This window comes from Strix aluco, chromosome 8 (genome assembly GCF_031877795.1).
Source record: "Strix aluco isolate bStrAlu1 chromosome 8, bStrAlu1.hap1, whole genome shotgun sequence".
NCBI lineage: Eukaryota > Metazoa > Chordata > Aves > Strigiformes > Strigidae > Strix > Strix aluco.
The window spans coordinates 21,342,126-21,361,490 of record NC_133938.1 but is presented as its reverse complement, the minus strand read 5'-3'; the positions used below and the strand labels follow the sequence as shown (position 1 = coordinate 21,361,490).

Genomic DNA, 19,365 nt, shown 5'->3' with positions numbered 1-19,365 from the left:
GAGCACAGGGGACAGAGACACTCCACTGTTACCTAAAATCCCTTCTCAACCTGACCCCTTCTACCTCCTAGAGAACCTCCAAAGCCCTTCAAGTGCACCTGAAAGAAAATAATTTCTGCTTTATATTTCACCCAGTGTTTATATTTTAATATTGTGTAAAGTATTGTATATATTTTTATGCTTTTATATAGTGTACCAGTTACAGTTAACCTACACCATATTTTACCATTAAGGTCTTCATGTTATTTTCACACTCTCTCTGAGCTAAGTTACATGGTGCTTCAGTCACCTCCCTCTGAGTGGGGTCACCTGAAACACTTTGCTCAATCCATAAAACATTTTTACATCCCTCTTACCGCTGTGCCATTAAACAAATTCACATCACACCGATTTCCTTAAGCTTAATGTCTACTCATGGTCTTATAGAAGTACATAAGTGACTGTACTTTCCAGGGGGGCTGAATGCCTCCAAGTGACACACCAAGCAGCTAGTGCCTCTGCAACTCCACCTGCTACCGGCTGAGCAGCCATAGCAGGTTTTCCTCTTTAAGAGGTGCAGAGAACCTCATTCCATTTTTAAAAGAGACATCTTTAGCCCTCTTAGAGGAAGCACATAAACCCGGGGACAGTAAAAAGACAGCACTGATTAGCATTTTGAGAACATTTCTGTTTTCCTAAGCCTTCTCTTACGAACGTGATTTTTATTCTACCAAAGCAATGCGAGCGGCGTTTGCCTAGAAGCCAGCCCTTCCCGAAACATGTCTTCCGAGCGGTTCCTGTGCACACACACAGAGCGCAATTTAGCTGAGCAAGCCTTTCATTTTCTGAGCAATTCTTAGAAAGAATTCCCACTTGAAACGCCTGCGAAGAAGAGGTTAATTTATGCCTGCTCCTCGTGGCGTCTCCGGTGCCGATTTCGGTAAGGCAACGCACCACGGAGGGATTTTGCATCCGACGGTGCGGAACCGGTGCCGAAGCGAGCTCCCTCTCGGCGGGGAACGCGGCGTTCCCGGCGGCGAGGCGAGGCGCCCAGCCGCGCCGCTGCCCGCGCCCGCCGCCGCTCCCGCGGGCCCGCGCGTGGGGGCGGCCACTCACCTCCACGAAGTAGAAGCAGGGCAGGAGGGTGACGCTGTCCTTGGTCACCGCGCCCTTCTGCCGCTCCTTGGCGGACATGCCGGCGGCGGCTGCGGGCGGCGGCCCCGCGCTCCCCCGGCCGCTGGCAGCCGCCCGCCGCGGGTCTCCTCCGCCCGCCGCCGCCGCGCCGAGCCCCGCGCCGCCCGCCAGCGCGGCCCCTGCGCCGTGCGCGGGGCTGACGTCAGGAGGCTGCGGGCGGCGGGGTCCCGGCCGCCTTAACTCCTTCGCGCCGGCGCTCCGCGGAGCGTCAGAGCGGCCGGGGAGGCAGCGGAGGCCCCGGCGCGGCTCGCCCAGACCGAGCGGAGCCCCGGCGGCAGCCGCTGAATTGCCGACGCGCGCGTACGGCCCAGAGCCGCCTGGGCGGGCTCCCCGCGGGCGGGAGAGCGGGCGGGACGCGCCGTGGGCAGCCCGGGGCTCTTATCTTGTTGCCGGGAAATCTGTCTGTGAAACGGAGCAGCGAAATGGCCCTGAGAATAGCACTCCTGTGCGGCCAGCGCTCTCTTGCAGGTGCACGTCTTTTGAGGTGGAATTGCTAATGACAGCTCACCCCAGCCCCGGCCCCTCTCCGGGGCAGTGGCTCGACTGGGGCTGAGCAAAACCGAGCTCTTCCACCCCGTGCGCAATGCCGAGGCATGGCATTTCTCTGATCTCTGCAGTATCTGGTGCAGTTCCTGCTACCATCTTAAAGAGAACAGAATTAACCTGAACTATTGTTTCCGCGGCGAAATGTGTTATTTTGGGATTCTATTTATGGATCAAAGTTTGCAGGCTTTTCTCAGACGAGCTCCTCTTGATGTCTGTGAGAGGTACCCTGGATAAGGCCCGCAGGAGTTCTCTGTGCGGGATAGCATTTTCGTTCTTTTGTAGCACATTAATAATGTCTGCAAAGGCTGTCTTGTGCCTGTAAGCTTATTCTTGTATTGCGGTGTTTAGCTTTAATGTTCAAGGAGAGAAGTGTGACTCAGGCAGTCATCGCTTATTTCCTGTCCCTCCTTTTTTTGGGGAGCATGGGAAATAACCTGCTGTTCTTGTTCAGATGTTCACTAGTATTTTGGCTGCTGCAGCCAGTGTGCTGTGGCAATGAAGGTCAGGATTCTCACCAGCCCCTTTTCTTTTCTAGATGTTCTCCTTTCATTTACCCACAGAGGATGGGCCAATCCATGCTCTGCACTGAGCAGACAAGCAAAAAAATTTCATAAGAAGGTAAAAGCAAAAACACACCCCCTGACTGCAGGCAGGTGGGGAAGGCAAATCTGTAGTCTGACTTCAAACCACTGAAAAAGGCTTTTCAGAGCTGCATCAGGTTGCAAGTGTTGCCATACCAACATAGCCTAATCGTGTTAGGAAAGATTTCCAGGGTTTCTGCTGACTCAGGGAACTCATTGGTACCCCTGTGAAAGCAAGGTCAGGGGGCTCCAAGCATCAGAGGTGGACAGGAGGGTTTCTGGGAGTAGCAGAGCTGTGAGCAGAGGAAGTTTGTGCCTGACTATCAGCATCAAATTCCAGGAAATGATACTGGGCAGCATGAGGGTGTCTGGTAGTGGTTCCTACTCATGGGTGGTCTAGCCCTTAAGTGAAAAAAGTCCCTTTTTGTTAGCCTTGCTGCTGGGTTATTCCAAGTAAAACAGCAAGAGTTGAGGAGCTGTAGCAAGACTTTGCTACTGCCAAATATGTAACTATTATTAGGTAGAGTGGTTAATGAGTGCTGGCCACTTAGGGTTGCATTTACTGTATTAACCTCGCTTGTTCTGAAATCATGAATCTCGCTTGAAAATCATTAGTACACACCATTAAAATCACTCAAGTGCTTTGTCTGCCTCCATTTCACACACAACTGCTGAACCAAGAACCAAGAAACTCAAATTGTGCTGTAACTTCAGAAACTGGCAAAACCCCTACTATTAATTATATTTTATTATTGTACTGCCTAGAGGCCAATTAAGAGTGCAGCTGTGATAGTTAGGTACTGTAAAACACAGGGTAGTAACCAGTCCCTATTCTACAAATTTTCACTATAAATAATGTCCGATGGAAAGGATGCAATGCAAGTGGTGTGACTGCTGTAAGGCCAGGAAGAGTTGTACTAATTCCCTGGGTTTTGTCGCACTATTTTGTGAATGTACTGGTAGAAGCAGTTAGCAGAAGGATTACACACGATTTAGCTGAAGTGAAGCAATTACTTTTTTGTCAGTGACAGACCTTGACAAGAACTTCTGCCCTTTATCTAATCAAATAGAGGAGAAAAAGGATCATCAGTGCCTGGGTCCCAGAGAGTGGCAGGTCTGCCTTGCACTAGTCTAAAAGTGATACCGATGGCAAGTAGGGACATGGCTAGGGCACATCTCGCACCCTTCTCTCTGGGCTTTCACTTGTTCTCTGTTGAGACTCAGCTGTAGCAACCACTTTCTCAAGAGTAAGTAACCAAGGTACAGCTGAGGTGCCACTTCATCATTTCACCCTTGCTGTGCTGCCTGCAATGCATTCCTCGTTTCTGCCTTACCTGTCCAAGCCTCCAAGGGAGCACCTGATGGACTCTATGCAGAGGTTCTTTATCTCTCTTCCTCTTGCAGTATCCAGAGAGGGCTGCAGTCATCTGGACCTTATGTCCTGAACTAACATAACAGAGTAAGAATATTCCTCCTCTACTTCTCAAGACTGACATTTAGGTTCCTGTGTGTCCTTCCTTGCTGAGCGTAATGATACCACTTTTGGACTAAGGGATTCATCTATATATTAAAACCTGGAAACACACAAGTCCCCCCAGTGCTGTGGCATTCAGCTCTTTTGACGGTTAGTTATTAGAAATTAGGAGATTGATTCCTGTTTACATAAAAGCTCATTGGATTGCTCTAGAAGCATAAGCAGCCTTCAAATGGGTGTAACATACATTTATATCCTTGTTAAATTCCCTCAATGTTGATAGAACAGTGTGAAATGTCTTTTGTGTAAATGAGTGTATTGGGTTTGTGTGGCAAGGTTTTGGTAGTGGGGGAGGTTGCAGGGGTGGCTTCTGTGAGAAGCTGACAGAAGCTTCCCCTGTGTCTGACAAAGCCTATGCCAGCCAGCTCCAAGATGGCCCGTGGTAGCGCCTCTGGGACAACATATTTAAGAAGGAAAAAGTTGCTGCACAGCAACAATTGCAGCCAAAGAGGTGAGTGAGAACATGTGAGAGAAACCACTCAGCAGACACCAAGGTCAGTGCAGAAGGAGGGGGAGGAGGTGCTCCAGGTGCTGGAGCAGAGATTCCCCTGCAGTGGGTGGTGCAGCCCATGGTGAGGCAGGTTGTGCCCCTGCAGCCCATGGAGATAAATGGTGGAGCAGATACCCACCTGCAGCCTGTGAAGGAGCCCACGCCAGAGCAGGTGGATGTGCCTGAAGGAGGCTGTGACCTTGTGGGAAGCCCGTGCTGGAACAGGTTCACTGGCAGGACCTGTGAAGAGAGAGGAGCCTGCACTGGAGCAGGTTTGCTGGCAGGACTTGTGACCCTGTGGGGGACCTACGCTGGAGCAGTCTGTTCCTGAAGGACTGCACCCCATGGGAGGGACACATGCTGGAGTAGTTTGTGAAGAACTGCAGCCCATGGGAAGGACCTATATTGGAGAAGTTAGTGGAGGACTGTCTCCTGTGGGAGGGACCCCATGCTGGAGCAGGGGAAGAGTGTGAGGAGTCCTCCCCCTGAGGAGGAAGGAGTGGCAGAGAAAACGTGTGATGAACTGACAGCAGCCTCCATTCCCCATGCCCCTGTGCTGCTTGGGGAGAGGAGGTAGAGAAAATCAGGAGTGACGTTAAACCTGGGAAGAAGGAAGAGGTGGGGGGAAGGTATTTTTAAGATTTGGTTTCATTTCTCATTATCCTACTGTGATTTGATTAGTAATAAATTAAACTAATTTCCTCAAGTCAAGTCTGTTCTGCCCATTATGGTAATTGCTGAGAGATCTCCCTGGCCTTATCTCCACCCATGAGCCTTCTGTTATGTTTGCTCTCCCCTATTCAGTTGAGGAGTGGGAGTGATAGTGCAGCTTTGGTAGGCGCCTGGTGCCCAGCCAGGGTCAACCCACCATAACAAGTATCTCATCTATATGATCTCCTAAAAGAAAATGTGTTGGTGGTAAAAAATTCAGAAAACACCTCCTGTCCATTTCATTCAGGATAGTCTTACAAGGAAGTGTAGGGATGCATGCGTATTATCTATGTGCAGGACAATCATGTGTACAGGATCTGCACTATTGCTGACAGTGTTTTCCCCCCACCTTCAAGCAATCTCTGTAACAGGGAAGTGTCATGGAAACACGTTAGCATAAAGCATAAAACTGTTTGTTTATGCTTTGCTGCAGCAAAACCAATTGAGTTCATAGAAAAATTTAAAGAACTTGGGGAACTAAAAGATAAAATTCATAGATCTGGAGTACAAGCCTCTTCTGATTCGTCTGGAATAAGATTTTAAGAAGAGAAGTTTATTCTTCCTTCAACAAAAAGAAAACTTGGCCATCAGTGAGTGCACCTGGTGATTCCAGGCTGATTTTTAGGAGCTCAGCTTGACACAAAACCTTGCCCTCTCCTAAGGAAGTATGAGCTTTCAGTGGAGCTTCTTTAGGTGAAGAAAGCACCTTTCTTTGCACTTGTCAGGGAGACAGCAGCTGCCAGTTACTAGAAACATGATTTGAAGTTATTTTCCAGCACAGTCTAGTGTGTTGGCAGTCTAGTGTGTTGGCAAAGCTGCACTGTATAAAACATGACTGCAGGTCATCATCTCTTTATCCAGGTGCTCTCTTCCCTCTGCAGCCAAGTCTGCCTTTATTCCCAGGCTTTGGTAAGTGCTGGACACAGGCAATGCCTGTGGTTTCACTGCTTCCATGGGAACAGAAAGCACACTGCATAGGCAGGGACCTGTGCTACATCACTGAATAAACCCCCTTGCAAAAGCAGGGTGAAATAATTTGGGAAAGACTTAGAATTGGCTGAGAGCTGGTGGGGCTGTGGCTGTGCAGATCCACTGGTCAGACAATGGCACTGGGGGTTTTGTAGCAAGCAGAAGTTTGGCCAGAGGCTACAGCAGCAGCTGTAGTTGCAGTTACCGTTGCTTAGTAGCCTAAGAAAACCTGCTTTCCCCTGGTTGCCACCCAGCTTCCCTGCACCAAGAACGTTTTTGGAACTGTGTGTATGGATCAGGGTTGACTCTTTCATATTATATAGATGGACTTTTGGATTTTGTTTTGCCCACTGAGTGTGGAATAGATGATGTCAACTCAGCATATTAAAACAGTAATCCTCCTCTGGAGAAAGAGTGGCATATGGGAACTGGGCTCTGCTGTGTGGAACTGATATGATTTTTTTTCTGCTTTGCTTGCCACGTTAGAAATCAGAGTTGCAGCAGTGTGTATATATATATATATTTTCTTATTCTTCTTTTTTCCCCCCAGTCCCTCAGGAAAATGTCTGGTTGGGGGAATTTTCTGTGTGTATTGAATTCACTTGTTATTCCATGAGTAAATCTGCCCTGAGCAAGTGAGAGGACATAGCTTGTTTTACAGTCATCTGTTTAAAAGATTGTTGTGGTCGTAAGACAGATAATTTTTTACAAATATTTCATGAACAGACTTTCTAATCTTTCGGGGAACTACTTTAATACAGTCTGTGACTTGGAGAAAAGAAAATGGTGGCTCCCAGGACAAAGTCCCTCTCAGAGAATAAGGCAACATCTTTTCTAGCATCCTAACAAGGTACCCTACATATATACCTGGTAAATGTGGTGAAAGGGAAAATTGATAGGATATAGCAAAATTGGATAGCTGAATGATATCAAGGGATCCTCTTAATTATTATTAGCTTTTCACAAGCGCAAGATTATTTTTTCCTTACTTTTTTGTGTTAGGGCAAAATTGTCCTCTTTGGCCCATCTGTAGCTCCCATGTGAGCAGCACGTAACAATCCTGGATAGATGGTATGTGACAGCACTGGGAGATTCGTAGTGGAACAAGTTCAAAACATACAAAAGAGATCCATAGTGCAGATGGGAGAGTGAAATTCTGCTTTGAAGTTGTAATGGCATCAAGCAATTGTCTCTCCACTATGCCTAATAATCTCCTGTTGCTGTAAAGCTCTGTCTTCTGATGTCTTTTCTTTGGCTACTAGATATAGGTCACAGCTTTAAAGTAGCAGATGAGTCTGAGTGATTCCTGGCTTTCCTGCTGCTTTTTACACTGCAGTGTTTGGTCTAGAAAATGAATTTTGCATGTTTTGCATGAGTCATGTTAGGACCATTCTTCTAAATCTGTGGCTTTAAATACTACCTATGAACACATCTACATAGTATTTTAAAGACATAGGTGCCTGTGCTTTTTGGTCTTAGGAGAGTTTTGGGTTGCAAGCTATGTGGCTGCGGAAGAGGAATGCTGGGCTGTGGTTTGTACGAAATGCTTCCCCTTAAGTCGGATTCAGCACCAGACTGAGTGATCATGTGGCGTTTAGTGAAGCTGCCTTGTGTTAGCTGATGTGAAATATGGGAAAAGGAGTTTATGTTTGTTATGTATTATGCCCAATATGCTTTTATTTTGATGCTGACAATAGCATGTTCTTGGTTATCTGCATACATCTGGATCTAAGATCTTAGTTACAGGCATGAGGGCATGAAAGCATCAGAATGTGAAAATCCCAGACTGTTTCTGGGATATCAATAGCTCTTTAAAGCAACTTTGTGTAGATACCAAGAACACACAAATCTGGATTTTTATGCGGTAACCTGTCACAGAGATTTTGCTTGAATCTGGGCAAGTTACTTATCACCAGCTAATTAAACATCAGACATTTGGTGCATCAGCTGAGGCAGAGGTCAAACGAGAAACTGCAGTCATGCAATTAACAGTAGTACCCATTTGTCTAAATGGAAATGCAGGACAGTCCTGTTTGTATTTTATAAAAAAGTCCCAGTGGGAATCCTGTTTGCCCAGCAGCCTGTATGAAATACCATGTCAGAAAAGAGCGGTTAGACGTGTCTGACGTTTTGAGGAGTACAATAGCCTGTTGATATTAATCCATCCCTTTCAAACCACTGCACATATTTGCATCTGAACTTAGTTTTGCCATTTCCAAGATGCTGATGTCATGTTTTTATGACTTAAATAACCTCCTTATCAAAATTTTTTTCTTAAAGTAATGTGTATAACTGTAATATTATTCAATACATTTTAATAAAATGCATGCTTCATATTCTGTGAACAAGACAAATTTCATGCATGGTTTTGAGTAGGAAATTTAGCAAGTGAATGGTAAAAACACAAGATGGTGACTTATTCATAGGAGGTAGCAGGAAAAATGTCTAAAATACTAAAATATGTATTTTTCAGAAAGTTCTTAGATGTTCCAAATTCACAAGAGACAAAAATCTTTTATTTTTTACAATATTTAAGTCCAATGTTAGCTTTCTTACAAGAACATCAATTATTTCAGAAGTTTATATTTGTAATGCTGTTGGTTTTCAAGGACACAAATTAGGTGGCCTCAGGACTGAAAAAAACTCCTGTACCCCACCAGTAAGTACTAATTTTCAGTTAGTTATTAAAACCGAGGCATAAGAACCTGCCCTATGTGTACATATGCACATAAATATGTTTTTATGTACTTATGAGATGTTAAGGCTTAGATGCAATGTGGCAATTGAATGAAAGCATGTCAGCTAAAAATGACTGCAATTCCACAATAGCACTCAATATACATCAGCATTAACTATTTATACTGTATAGCACCAGAGAACTCTATCACTGAACTAACAGAAAAGGGAAAACTGTGAAATGTATATTTTATTATTTGTATAACATTTTCTTTGAAAAAATTCTACATCATCAGGCAATAGAAAAACTTAATAAGTATTATGCAGAAATAGCACAGCACAAGAATCAGTCTATCATCTTATTAGTGAAAAAACTGATCTGTGAATAAGTTGAGTAGAAATAGTTTGATTATAAAAGCTAGTTGAATATTCACAGAGAGAAAGTTCTTTATAAAGTTAGCATGGGCAAAAATATAAGAGGCTATACAATAATTTTGTATCTTGGTTCTGTAACGTGAGACTGAGGAGCTGTCAGATGGCTTTCTGCCCCTTTGTGATCATGCTTAGAAAGCTGTTAAAATCAGCCATTGCTAAATTAAATGTGGAAAAGTTTGTTAACAGTGAGAATGTAGATACACACAGTCAACAGGTGTTCACCATAGAAAGGGAACAGTAACTGAGTAATTATTCCTTGATATTCAGAGAGATATAGCTGTACAGTTTGCATTATCATTAGTGAAAATAACTGAGGATTTAGCACTTGATGTTAAAAAATTATGTCTAACAATAGTGCCTGCATAGCAGAGGTATGTCAAAAAGATATGCTGCTTAGACATACCCCGATGCTCTGGATAGTTTCTAGCACAGAGTGTAAAATGAAAGTGGCAGAAATGGATAGTTGGCTCTCCAAATAGTTACAGCTATAGTGCTCAGTCTTCTTCCAATGACATGAGGTGTTTCAAATTGCAATCCTCTTGTCATATGATGGAATCTACTGTACGTATATGTTACCATCTGTCTGCACACATTCAGTAGCTGCAGTGCTTCCCAGGAGTGTGGATTTACCACACACACGGAGATCAGTAACACTGCCTATGCACAGTAGCTATAGTCTTATGGAGCGTTAGTTGTGCACACAGTTAATTGGATGCACTCCCGTTTCTATACATTCCCAGTGAATAAAGGCCTATGCAACCAGTTATGTATTATCTTTATACCAAATAATTTGTTTCTATGTGACAAGTTCATTGTTTGTAGAAACTTCTGGACTTCTGTCTGACAGAAGTATATTGCCGAAATTCAGAGTATAAATCCCAAACAGAGGTGTTACACCTATGCACTTGTTATTCCAAACACTGTAAGGCTGTATTTTCTGCCACTTGATTTTTCTAATACAGCCGCTCCCACCTTTGAAACTGAAAACAATGTGTTTTTCAAGATGTAGTTATGATTGCCTGTATTATTAATGATACTTATGATACTTTGGTTTCTGAAATAATTGAGCATTTTTTTTCTCCTTTTATCTATTATTCAAATTACCCATTATTCTATTATTTCAAATATTTTAGGAAAAAGCAATAAATGAGGCCTTATATAAAAAGGGAGTAAAATATCACTGGGCAGTTAGGAATGAGTTTTTATTAGTGTTTGAATAAAAAGTTAATACTTTGCTTATGTAAAGGACATGAAGTAGAATGGTTGATAGGCATTCAAAATTATGCAAATTCAAATGCAATGGTTCTGAACAGGTTCTCAGCAACATCTGTGTGACATGGCTATAGTCAAACCGGTTCTAGAGAAAGTAATTTGGCTCCATGAATTTGGCTTTGGGATTTCCTTAAAGTGAGTCAAAATGTCCTTTTGTTGTTCTGAACATTCTCAGGGTGGGCAGGACAATATCAAGCTTTTCTCTCTATTCCTGTGTATAAATTTGCCCTTGTAGAATTATGGTTCTGCAGAGAAGCACATGAGCGTATAACTCACATACAGTTTGTTTGTTCTTACGTAAAATGTGGCTTCAGTGGAAATACTGTATAGTTTACAATAATACAGGGTTGAAGTTCTCTGCAATATAGTGATTACCTTCAGCCCATTGAAGTCAACTGTAAGTGAAAGACTTTAGTGACAAGTACACTAAGGTTGCTTTCGATCTGGGTAAACAGAGAACTGGTATTTCGTGTTCAGTATTGGGGTTATGATTATTCATCTAAAATATACTGATTTAGCTTATCACAGTAAATGAGCACCCCATAATTTAAAATATTTATCCTTAAGTATCCCTATTTAGTAACTGAGGAAATGAAATATGAAAAACTAAGACCTTAACAAGACCTTAGCTTTGCTGAAATAGCAATCTGATTAGACTTACCTGTCATAGTTAGACTTGTAAGAGCTCAATATGGATTCAGTGATATGGACAGAAAAATTCTCTTTATGCCTTTTCACTTGGGAGAATAGGAATACATTATCCTAGTTATGAGACTTACTTTGTTGCAGTATAAAATACAACTATCTTTAAGGCTCCCGAAGTAAAGAAGTCACACTTTCCTCAACATAGTTACACAGTCAAATTTTGTAAGGTGTGCCATGGCAATTTGCCTGAAGGGAAGCTGAGAACTCAACTAGTATCTTCTGAGTCTGCTAGTGCCTTAAACCACTGGACCAAGTTTCCATTTTTTCCTGTGCCAGAAACTAAGGACAAAGAATAATAAAACACAGACTGAATGAATTAGCTTAATAACTTAAGGAAAATTATCATAAGTAATGGCAACAGTAATAACGAGAAGATATCCATCATGTAAGGAGGCAATTTGTCTTGGTGCAATTCTTCATTTTCCCTGACTAGAATGTCTTAAACACATTAAAGTCATTATGACTTTTCACTGAGTTTTAAGGATTGTAACTATTAGGTCTACCTTGCAGAAAACATGGAGATGCTTGTTTGTAACTTGGGTGATGTGGGCCATATTGTGCATACAGGCGTGCCTGTACAGTATGTGCTTGAGACTTAAATGGGTGACATTTTCTATGATTGTACTAATTCTATAACTTGGCGTTTTTTTCTAAAAAAAACAGTTACCGATAATTAATTCCTTTAAGTAAATGGACTGCTTTAATAAATAGATATTTCTACACGTGATTGGGAGCATATGCATATTAGGACATATAATTTCCAAGTTGTCAACTCTGCATCTAAATTCAATCTGTCTTCTGGTACATACCTACAAAAATCTGCAGATTTTTCAGATAGCATTTGGGAGTGGGCAGTTATTGCTGATGGTCGCAGATTCAGTCCCTAGATAACTGTCCTGCAACAGCTTGTGATGTTTGCAGAATGTGTGGAAAATATAAGATGATTTTGCAATAGGGCAAGCAGAAGTGGAGGCTGTGTATCTGCTTGAGCTGTGTGCAGCTCATGCATAGTGTGGCAGTAAATTCTTGTTCTGTGTGGCTGCTCCAGTAATCACCAATGGTAGGATAAAAAGAAATGGGGAAGAGCAGGGAATTAGACATATCTGATGGCTTAATGAATGCTTTTAGCTTCCTGTTCTTCCATTTAGCACCTGGCTTTCCCTGGGTGGTTTTTCCTGAACTTGATACAGTCTAGAAAGAAAATGACTACATATAAAATCTGGGGAAATTAGGGCTCAAAGTGTTACCTAAGGTAAACTGAAGTAACTCAAGTGTACCTCAACTTTGTTGCCTGCAACAATGCCCTATGGAAGCATTGAGAAACACCAAATACTTGAAGTGCTCTAGTAATCACAGCTTCTGCAGGCCTCTGTCTTGTGGACTGGCTGAGTTCTCCTGCTGGCCTTATATCTCTGCAGTGTGTCCCTCGATTTACTGACATGTCTCCAGAGGGAGATCTGACATCTTTATGGCTTCTATATAATTAGAGAACTGTAAGAAAGCCCCAAATGAGAGACAAAGGCTTTGCTCATATAACTTGAGAGGAGTCAGTGTTTATCTTTGATTTTGTAGATGTATATACTGAATATAACCCCTGCACTGGTTACATGGGGCCAGCATCATTTCATGGAGTTGTAAACTTTGCCTAAGTGGAATGGCTGAGGACATATTCTGTTGATGTTATGATCTATCCTTTCTGGAAGGACAATAAACAACTTAATTTGTATGGAAAGCCAATACTATATAATTCCAGACATAGTTAAAGAGACATACTGCCAGAAGATTTGCTACATTTGCATGAAAAAAACATAGGCCAAAATCATTGCCTTTCACATCCCACATTTGAGCTGTAAGAGACTAAAACTTGCCCAATGCATAATTAAATGCGTTATAAAGCATCTACTGGCTCACTTGTCTCCCTGCAGGGTGGTACATGGGTAGTTTTAAATAACTATGTACAAGTATTTCATATAAATCCACAGTACACCTTACTAGATACATAGATTTGCTTGCAGGATTTTAATTTTGTTTAATTGAAACAAGGATCTCTGAGTACAAACAGGTTTCCTACTCTGAACTTAGAAATCTAGTTAGCTTTTTTCAGGCAAACTCAAGTCTCTCAATAGTTTTAAATTATTCAACTTTGATAACTTTAACCATACTGTAAAAATTCCATTTGTGCTTTAATAATTCAGAAATATAAATTGTGATGTTTTCCACATTTTTCCAAGATCTCAATCTGTGTGTATTGTAGCCTATTTAATTAATATTTTATCCATAAATTCTTAAATGACTTAGTCATTCAGGTTGGATTGAAACTTACACCTTGGTTGTTTTGTAGCTGAAGTTTAGCGGATTAGATATTTTAATGCCCTGGCAGCTCTGAAGAAATCAACTTTTTCAAGTTCTCTGTGGTCTAATGATTACAGAAAAGCTTAATGCTAAATTAAGCACATTGACTTACCGTTTCTTCACCTGGTAGAATAGCTCAAAATGTCTCTACAACCACAAAATCTCAGAAAAAAATTTTTTGTGACTTGGACATATGAAGGTGTGAAGCAGAGCCTTGATATAATTGTATCCAAGCGAGAACAGACAAGATAGCAGGAAGCCTTCATTCTATTCCTACCAAACTCTGTTTCTAGAATGGAAATGATATTGAACATAGATGTTTGTCAAGTGACAAACAAGAGCAGTGTCTACATCCAGGAATGTTCTGCAGTGTGTCACTAAAACCAACCAGATAGAAAGTGTTGAAAGGCCTTCAGGTACCTGAAGGAAACATGTGTAATAGAGATGTCGCTTTTATAAATGCTTTTAGTTACAAGAATCTTGTCTTGACCTATTTTCTAATAGAAACTAATTTCTTCCAAGTAAATTATGTCCCTTTAAAACCATAAGAATTCTTTATTTTCAGGAAATTCATCCATTACTTCATTTCTTGTTAGTAGTGGGAGTAAAATGGAGGCAACTTCTTTGATGAATTTGGATAAATGAATGCCTCATCTACCTTGACAGGCCTCTGCTGAAGGCTTCATCCTGTACCATGTGAGCTTCTCCCTTCTACCTGAACTCTCACTTTGTTTAGCAGGGCTTGAAGGCAATAAGCAATTTGGAACTTGGACTTGATGTATCTTGATACCAAGAGTTTTTATCATAAACAAGTACATTTCAGCATACATGTGGCATTAGCAGTGTAAGGAGGACAGATACTTAGGAAAGATCATCTGAATTGATTTGAGAGGGGAGATACTGTGTAGCCCAGCAAAATTCAGCTGCCGTTCCCAGGGAGTTCCAGCTGACGAGAGGCTTTATGAATTAGGTAGTGAGATCTACAAAAGGGGAGAACCTCCTTTTGAACAATATGGAAGAAAATAAGAAAATGGCTTCCATGGACAGACAGACCTTTCGACTGGATAAGTCAGCTGTCAGTTACCTGTGGAGCAAGGAGCTGTGCATTGCGTGAGGCAACACGTCATTGTAGGTTAAGGGAGCTCTTAGTGATTTGCTTTGGTAAAAGCTGTTACTGATCTAAAAAAGTTATTTCATCCAAACACTTGTAAATCCAGGAAAAGCAAGGTATTCCTTCTTTGAAATATTACTTTAAAAAGCCCACAGCGTTTTATATACTAGGATCTCTAATTAATATGCAGCTTAATTAGATACCAGAAATTGTTTAAAATCTCTTTTCCCACTGTGGACAAATGGATGTCACCTTGCCCAGTTTTCAGCAGTACCCCTGAATTGCACTGAAATAGAATGATTTATATCTTTAATCTAACTCAAATTAAAAAGCAAACTTGGATTTTGAAAGAAGCAAAAGACCTACAAATATTTTCTTAATTCCGAATTAATCCAAATATACAATACCATAGTTTTCTTCATCTTTCCCAAGAGTCCATTTATGTTGATTGAGGGATTTATTTGTTTGGGATTTATCTGATAACAGAACATCAGTATAAGCACTTATTTGGTAGAATGTAATTTTCATGTGTTTTTCATTACTATTATTTGCCTTCCTGCCCTGGCAGAATGCTTTCCAGATACAAATTCTAATGATAAATAGGAAACTGTGACCAATGACAAATCACACGTCTAAAAAGAGGGAAAATATATGAAGGAGGTGATACTTTTGTTACTGTTTAATACTTAATTTTACTGTTCTTTGGATGGGCTCATCTATCTCTCCAATGGCAATCATTTATTCCTACTATTTTTTCTGTATCTAATACACCATTTTGGCAACAGAAAAGTTTACCATTTTAATGTAAAATTCTACAGTTAATTGATAATAATTAAATAAGAGTGTGGGAATGTTTCCTTTCATTCACATTGGAATTAAATGCAGATAGACTGAGCTGCTGTTATAAGATCCTAATGGTTATGAAATTCACTATAGTAGAAGAAGTAGGGCAAGTAATCAGCAAAACTTTCTTATTTACGTGCACGCCACTTGATGAATATGCAGATGAACCATATCACCATCTTGGATACCAGATGGAAATTGTTTATGACTCTCAGATATGATCGGATAGTTTATTTATGGTGCAAAAGCAAAATTAAAAGCAATGACTGCACCTATCATCTTAACAAAATAGGTTGAAAAGCTACATTTTTAATCACTGTGATGTCAAGATTATGACCACTGTTAAGGGATAGAAGGTATTAACACCTTCCCAGGAGTTAAAGTGTATCCATTAATCTGTTAATGGATTGGAGACTGAACCAGTGAGTATTGATTTGTCTTGGGATATAGATGTGACCTTTGGAGATCTGAGGAAGGATGTGATGCTGCAGAAGCAGGTATCAATGCCCATAATACAGCTACACGTTTCTGTATGTTCTTGCTATGCATTTTTGTATGTTCTCCTTTTATTTTATGCTCTCCAGGTGCTTATGCATCTCTTGTTCATGTTTCTTCCATATAATTTCCCCATTTTCCTTGCCATTTCACCATCCCAGTTCTATCACTCCATTTTCTACACACCTTTTCTTTCTTCTATCTTCATCTTGTTTGCTCCCTCCTACATAGTTTCTTACTTTCCTTGTTTCCTCCCCCATCCTCCCTTCCGTATCCTTTTCTGCCATCCAGCTCTTTCAGTCTTCCATTTCAGTCTTCTCACCCTCTTTTGTCTACCTTCACCATGTCTATTTCCAAACTCCCTGCCCCTGTCTCCACAGTGCTCCACTTCTTTGCTTTTCCCTGTCATGCTGTCTCCTGGGTATTGCCAGCCAACCAGTCATGCTTAGGGCAACAGTTAATTGAGACAGTAAGCAGAAACCAGGTGATTAAGCCCTGAAGTGAAGAGCAATACGACACCCTTCTCTTTACTTGTGTCTGTGCCCTGTGTTTACGATACCCCTCTAAATATTACCCGTACCAAGGTCGTCACTGCCAGTGTGGCACCGTCCCATTTTTGCAGGCAGAAGTGAGGCTGAGGAGCTGTCCAAGGTATGGCTGGCCATCCCATATGTCCTGTCCTGTCCTGTCCTGTCCTGTCCTATCTCTTTCCCCTTCAGTATTTTAGCACTGAGCTTTCCAGGAAAGCAGCTGCAGACATAGCCAGGAAGCCTCTCATTCTCTCATCCCCAGTAACTCCACTAGTCTGTGGGAAGGTATCTGTTGATCTGTGACCAGCTAATAGCATCCAGGATAGCAATCTCAAGGTGCTGGAGTCAGTAGGATGTTGCAGTGCAGGCAGCTCAGACACCACTTTAGCTGAAGAAGATAAGGAACACAGTGGAAAGCAGTATCTCTTGTTGCAAAATTTGGCGGAAAGAACATGCGGTTTCTACATGGAGATGAAATTACAGGCAGATCACCAGTGTCCTGCTTCCCTAACCACTTGCCTAGCTAGAGTTCTCATATATGCAGATATGTTGGGTTTTTTCTATATCCCATTAATGCCATTCAATGTGATTGTTTTCAGATATTTAGGAAAATGCATTTAAAACATGCTTCCAAGCATTGCTATCAATATTATGAATGGACACCTAAGGACACTTTGCCAGTCTGTTGATCTAACCTCTCATTTAAAATATGTAATGGATATCTGGTGTATCAAAGATGTGGTGAGAGACATTGACAGGTACAAAAGGTCAACCTTTAGCTCTCCTTGCTCCAAACAATACTTTGTTTTCGTGGGCATTCTCAACTAAGTAATCATATTTCTTGCCTAGAATATTTTCATCTGTGTTAGGAAGTAACATCTCTTCATAGAGGATTAGAGAAAGTTTGGCTATTTTTTAGTTTACTTAATTTGTACATCTGAGAATTCTTTGTGTGTAGTTAATTTGTTTCTCCAGTGACTCAGTTTTCCCACTTGTTTATGTGACTCCAAGAGTGATTGAAGAGGGACTATTCCTGAAACCCAGAAAAACGGGATTATAAAATCACTCTCCAAAAAGCAGGAGGGTGGCATTGGTACAGTGCATAAAACTTTTTTTGTTTCTTTCATTAACTTTGTTCCACTTTTTTTTTTTTTTTTGATCTCTCATAAAGTCTCTATGCCGAAGTTTATGCTTTTGTAAAATGTCCTTTTCAGTCTCAGGAGATGATACGAGGGCTATGTAAACCATAATTAAACTCATTACTGTGAGATCATTAAAAGTAAGTCTCTTGTTTTTACTGTAACTTTAATCTTTAAATATACATTTCTAGCAATGTTGATGGGAGTTAGAGTTTTTCAGGAACTTCTATAGATATTGGAGACCTAGAACAAAAACTTACGAACTTTTCCTCTCTATACATTTTCATTGCAGACTGAGTCCTCTTCCCAGAGGACCTAATTTTTAGAATCAGGTGTGATAACAAGAGGTTCACTTCCTACTCCATCTAACCTCTTCCAATCGTGCTGTCACAAAATGGCAATACAGCAGTTGTTAGCTACTTATGTGTCTCCAGAAGAATATCGATATAATATATAAAGTTCCTCTAGGAGACAGTGAACCTGAGGTTGTGCCTTCAAATGGGTATTTTCCATGGCTAGTATCTTTTTAAATGCAATGACACTTTTTTAATGACACAAAGGGATGACTTTTAATGTTGAAATTCCACAGAAAGTAAGAAATATGGGTTGTTATTAGTACTGTTCAATGAATTACATGTCACAGGTTTTCCTTTTAAATATAACATATAAGATTATTATATAAATGTAGTAATTTATTATCTTTTGCTATACTTGAATTCTTAAGTACTTTCTTCCTCAATCTTTTCTGGGTCTCCAAGGAGTGTTTTAGAATGTAAAATGGGAAAGAAAAGAAATGAGGGTTGACAAAGCATTGCTGAGATTTTTTTCTAATGCAGTAGCTATTTTTCCAATTTGTTCCCATTATGGAAATGTGGTGAAACAGTAGTGTTAGCAGTGTAATGATCAAATGTCATGGAATTCAGTTCTGAGTAAGATCAGCTTTTGTATTTTGGAAAACTGTATTGAATATGGGAGAAATGGAAGCTGATTCTTATCCAGTTTTGTTACAAAAATCATAATCACTTGTGATTTATAAAAAGTATGTCTAAAAACATACCTCTGGCATGTGCAGGAGGGCATAAAAGTACATGAATTTGAAGAAAAGTTTGCCACGTTATTAAGTGTAATATTCCTCTTGTGGAATTTTACTTCAGGAGTGGTGTGGACTCTAAGGATAGGAGGGAGGAGAATCCCCACATGGCTCTGTAGATGCAAGCTGCACAGATTTTCAGGTCACCCCTGCTACCACAAGATCTATAGAGAATAGGTTACTTTGTAAAAAGAGAGCATTTTTCTGAGTTATTTGCTGCTAGTTAATCTACCCCTAGAAAGAAGATTTGCAATAAGATACAGAGCAGAGAGGTGCAGATTATACCTGAATAATGTGGCATGCATTAATTTGGCATTAAATGCAAAAATTAAAAGGAAGTATTCATAGCTGTTCCTCACCCCTGCCCTCTCCCACCTTCTTCAAAAAACCTACGCAACCTCCTGGGAGTGAAATGCTGTTGTAAGTGCCACTTCCATCTAGAATGGATTTTACAGTAATCAGCATAGCAGGACAACATCATTCCCTTCAATAGTTTCCCTGTAAAACATGTTGAAAACCAGCAGTGGTTGTTTGTCCTCACTTTCAGCCTTGAGTGCTTCACCTTGAATGGGAGAATCATGATGAGATTTCTCCTCCAGTGAATCCTCACCTGCAATTTAAATGCTGCAGATTGTATTAGTTACTCACTTATACCTGGTAACATCAATGCCTTCAAATTAGATTGAGCTGACCCCTGTGATGTTTGCCTTCTG

The 19,365-nt window shown here is 41.0% G+C and overlaps 2 protein-coding genes across 3 annotated transcripts in view; one reads left to right on the top strand and one right to left on the bottom strand.

Annotated features, from left to right (window-relative positions):
- Positions 1-1,255, bottom strand: part of PLPPR4 (phospholipid phosphatase related 4) — a 34,367-nt gene extending 33,112 nt beyond the window's left edge. Inside the window, exon 1 of one of the 2 annotated variants that reach the window (XM_074832568.1) lies at positions 1,096-1,255. In XM_074832568.1, coding sequence (XP_074688669.1) covers positions 1,096-1,173 — 78 coding nt within the window. In that variant the 5' untranslated portion in view covers positions 1,174-1,255. The remainder of the gene's footprint in view (positions 1-1,095) is intronic. The other variant, XM_074832570.1, reaches the window with a different exon arrangement.
- PLPPR5 (phospholipid phosphatase related 5) overlaps positions 880-19,365 on the top strand; it is a 113,218-nt gene continuing 94,732 nt past the window's right edge. The window contains exon 1 of the mRNA XM_074832574.1: positions 880-919. The gene's annotated coding sequence lies outside the window, so the exon portion shown is untranslated. The remainder of the gene's footprint in view (positions 920-19,365) is intronic.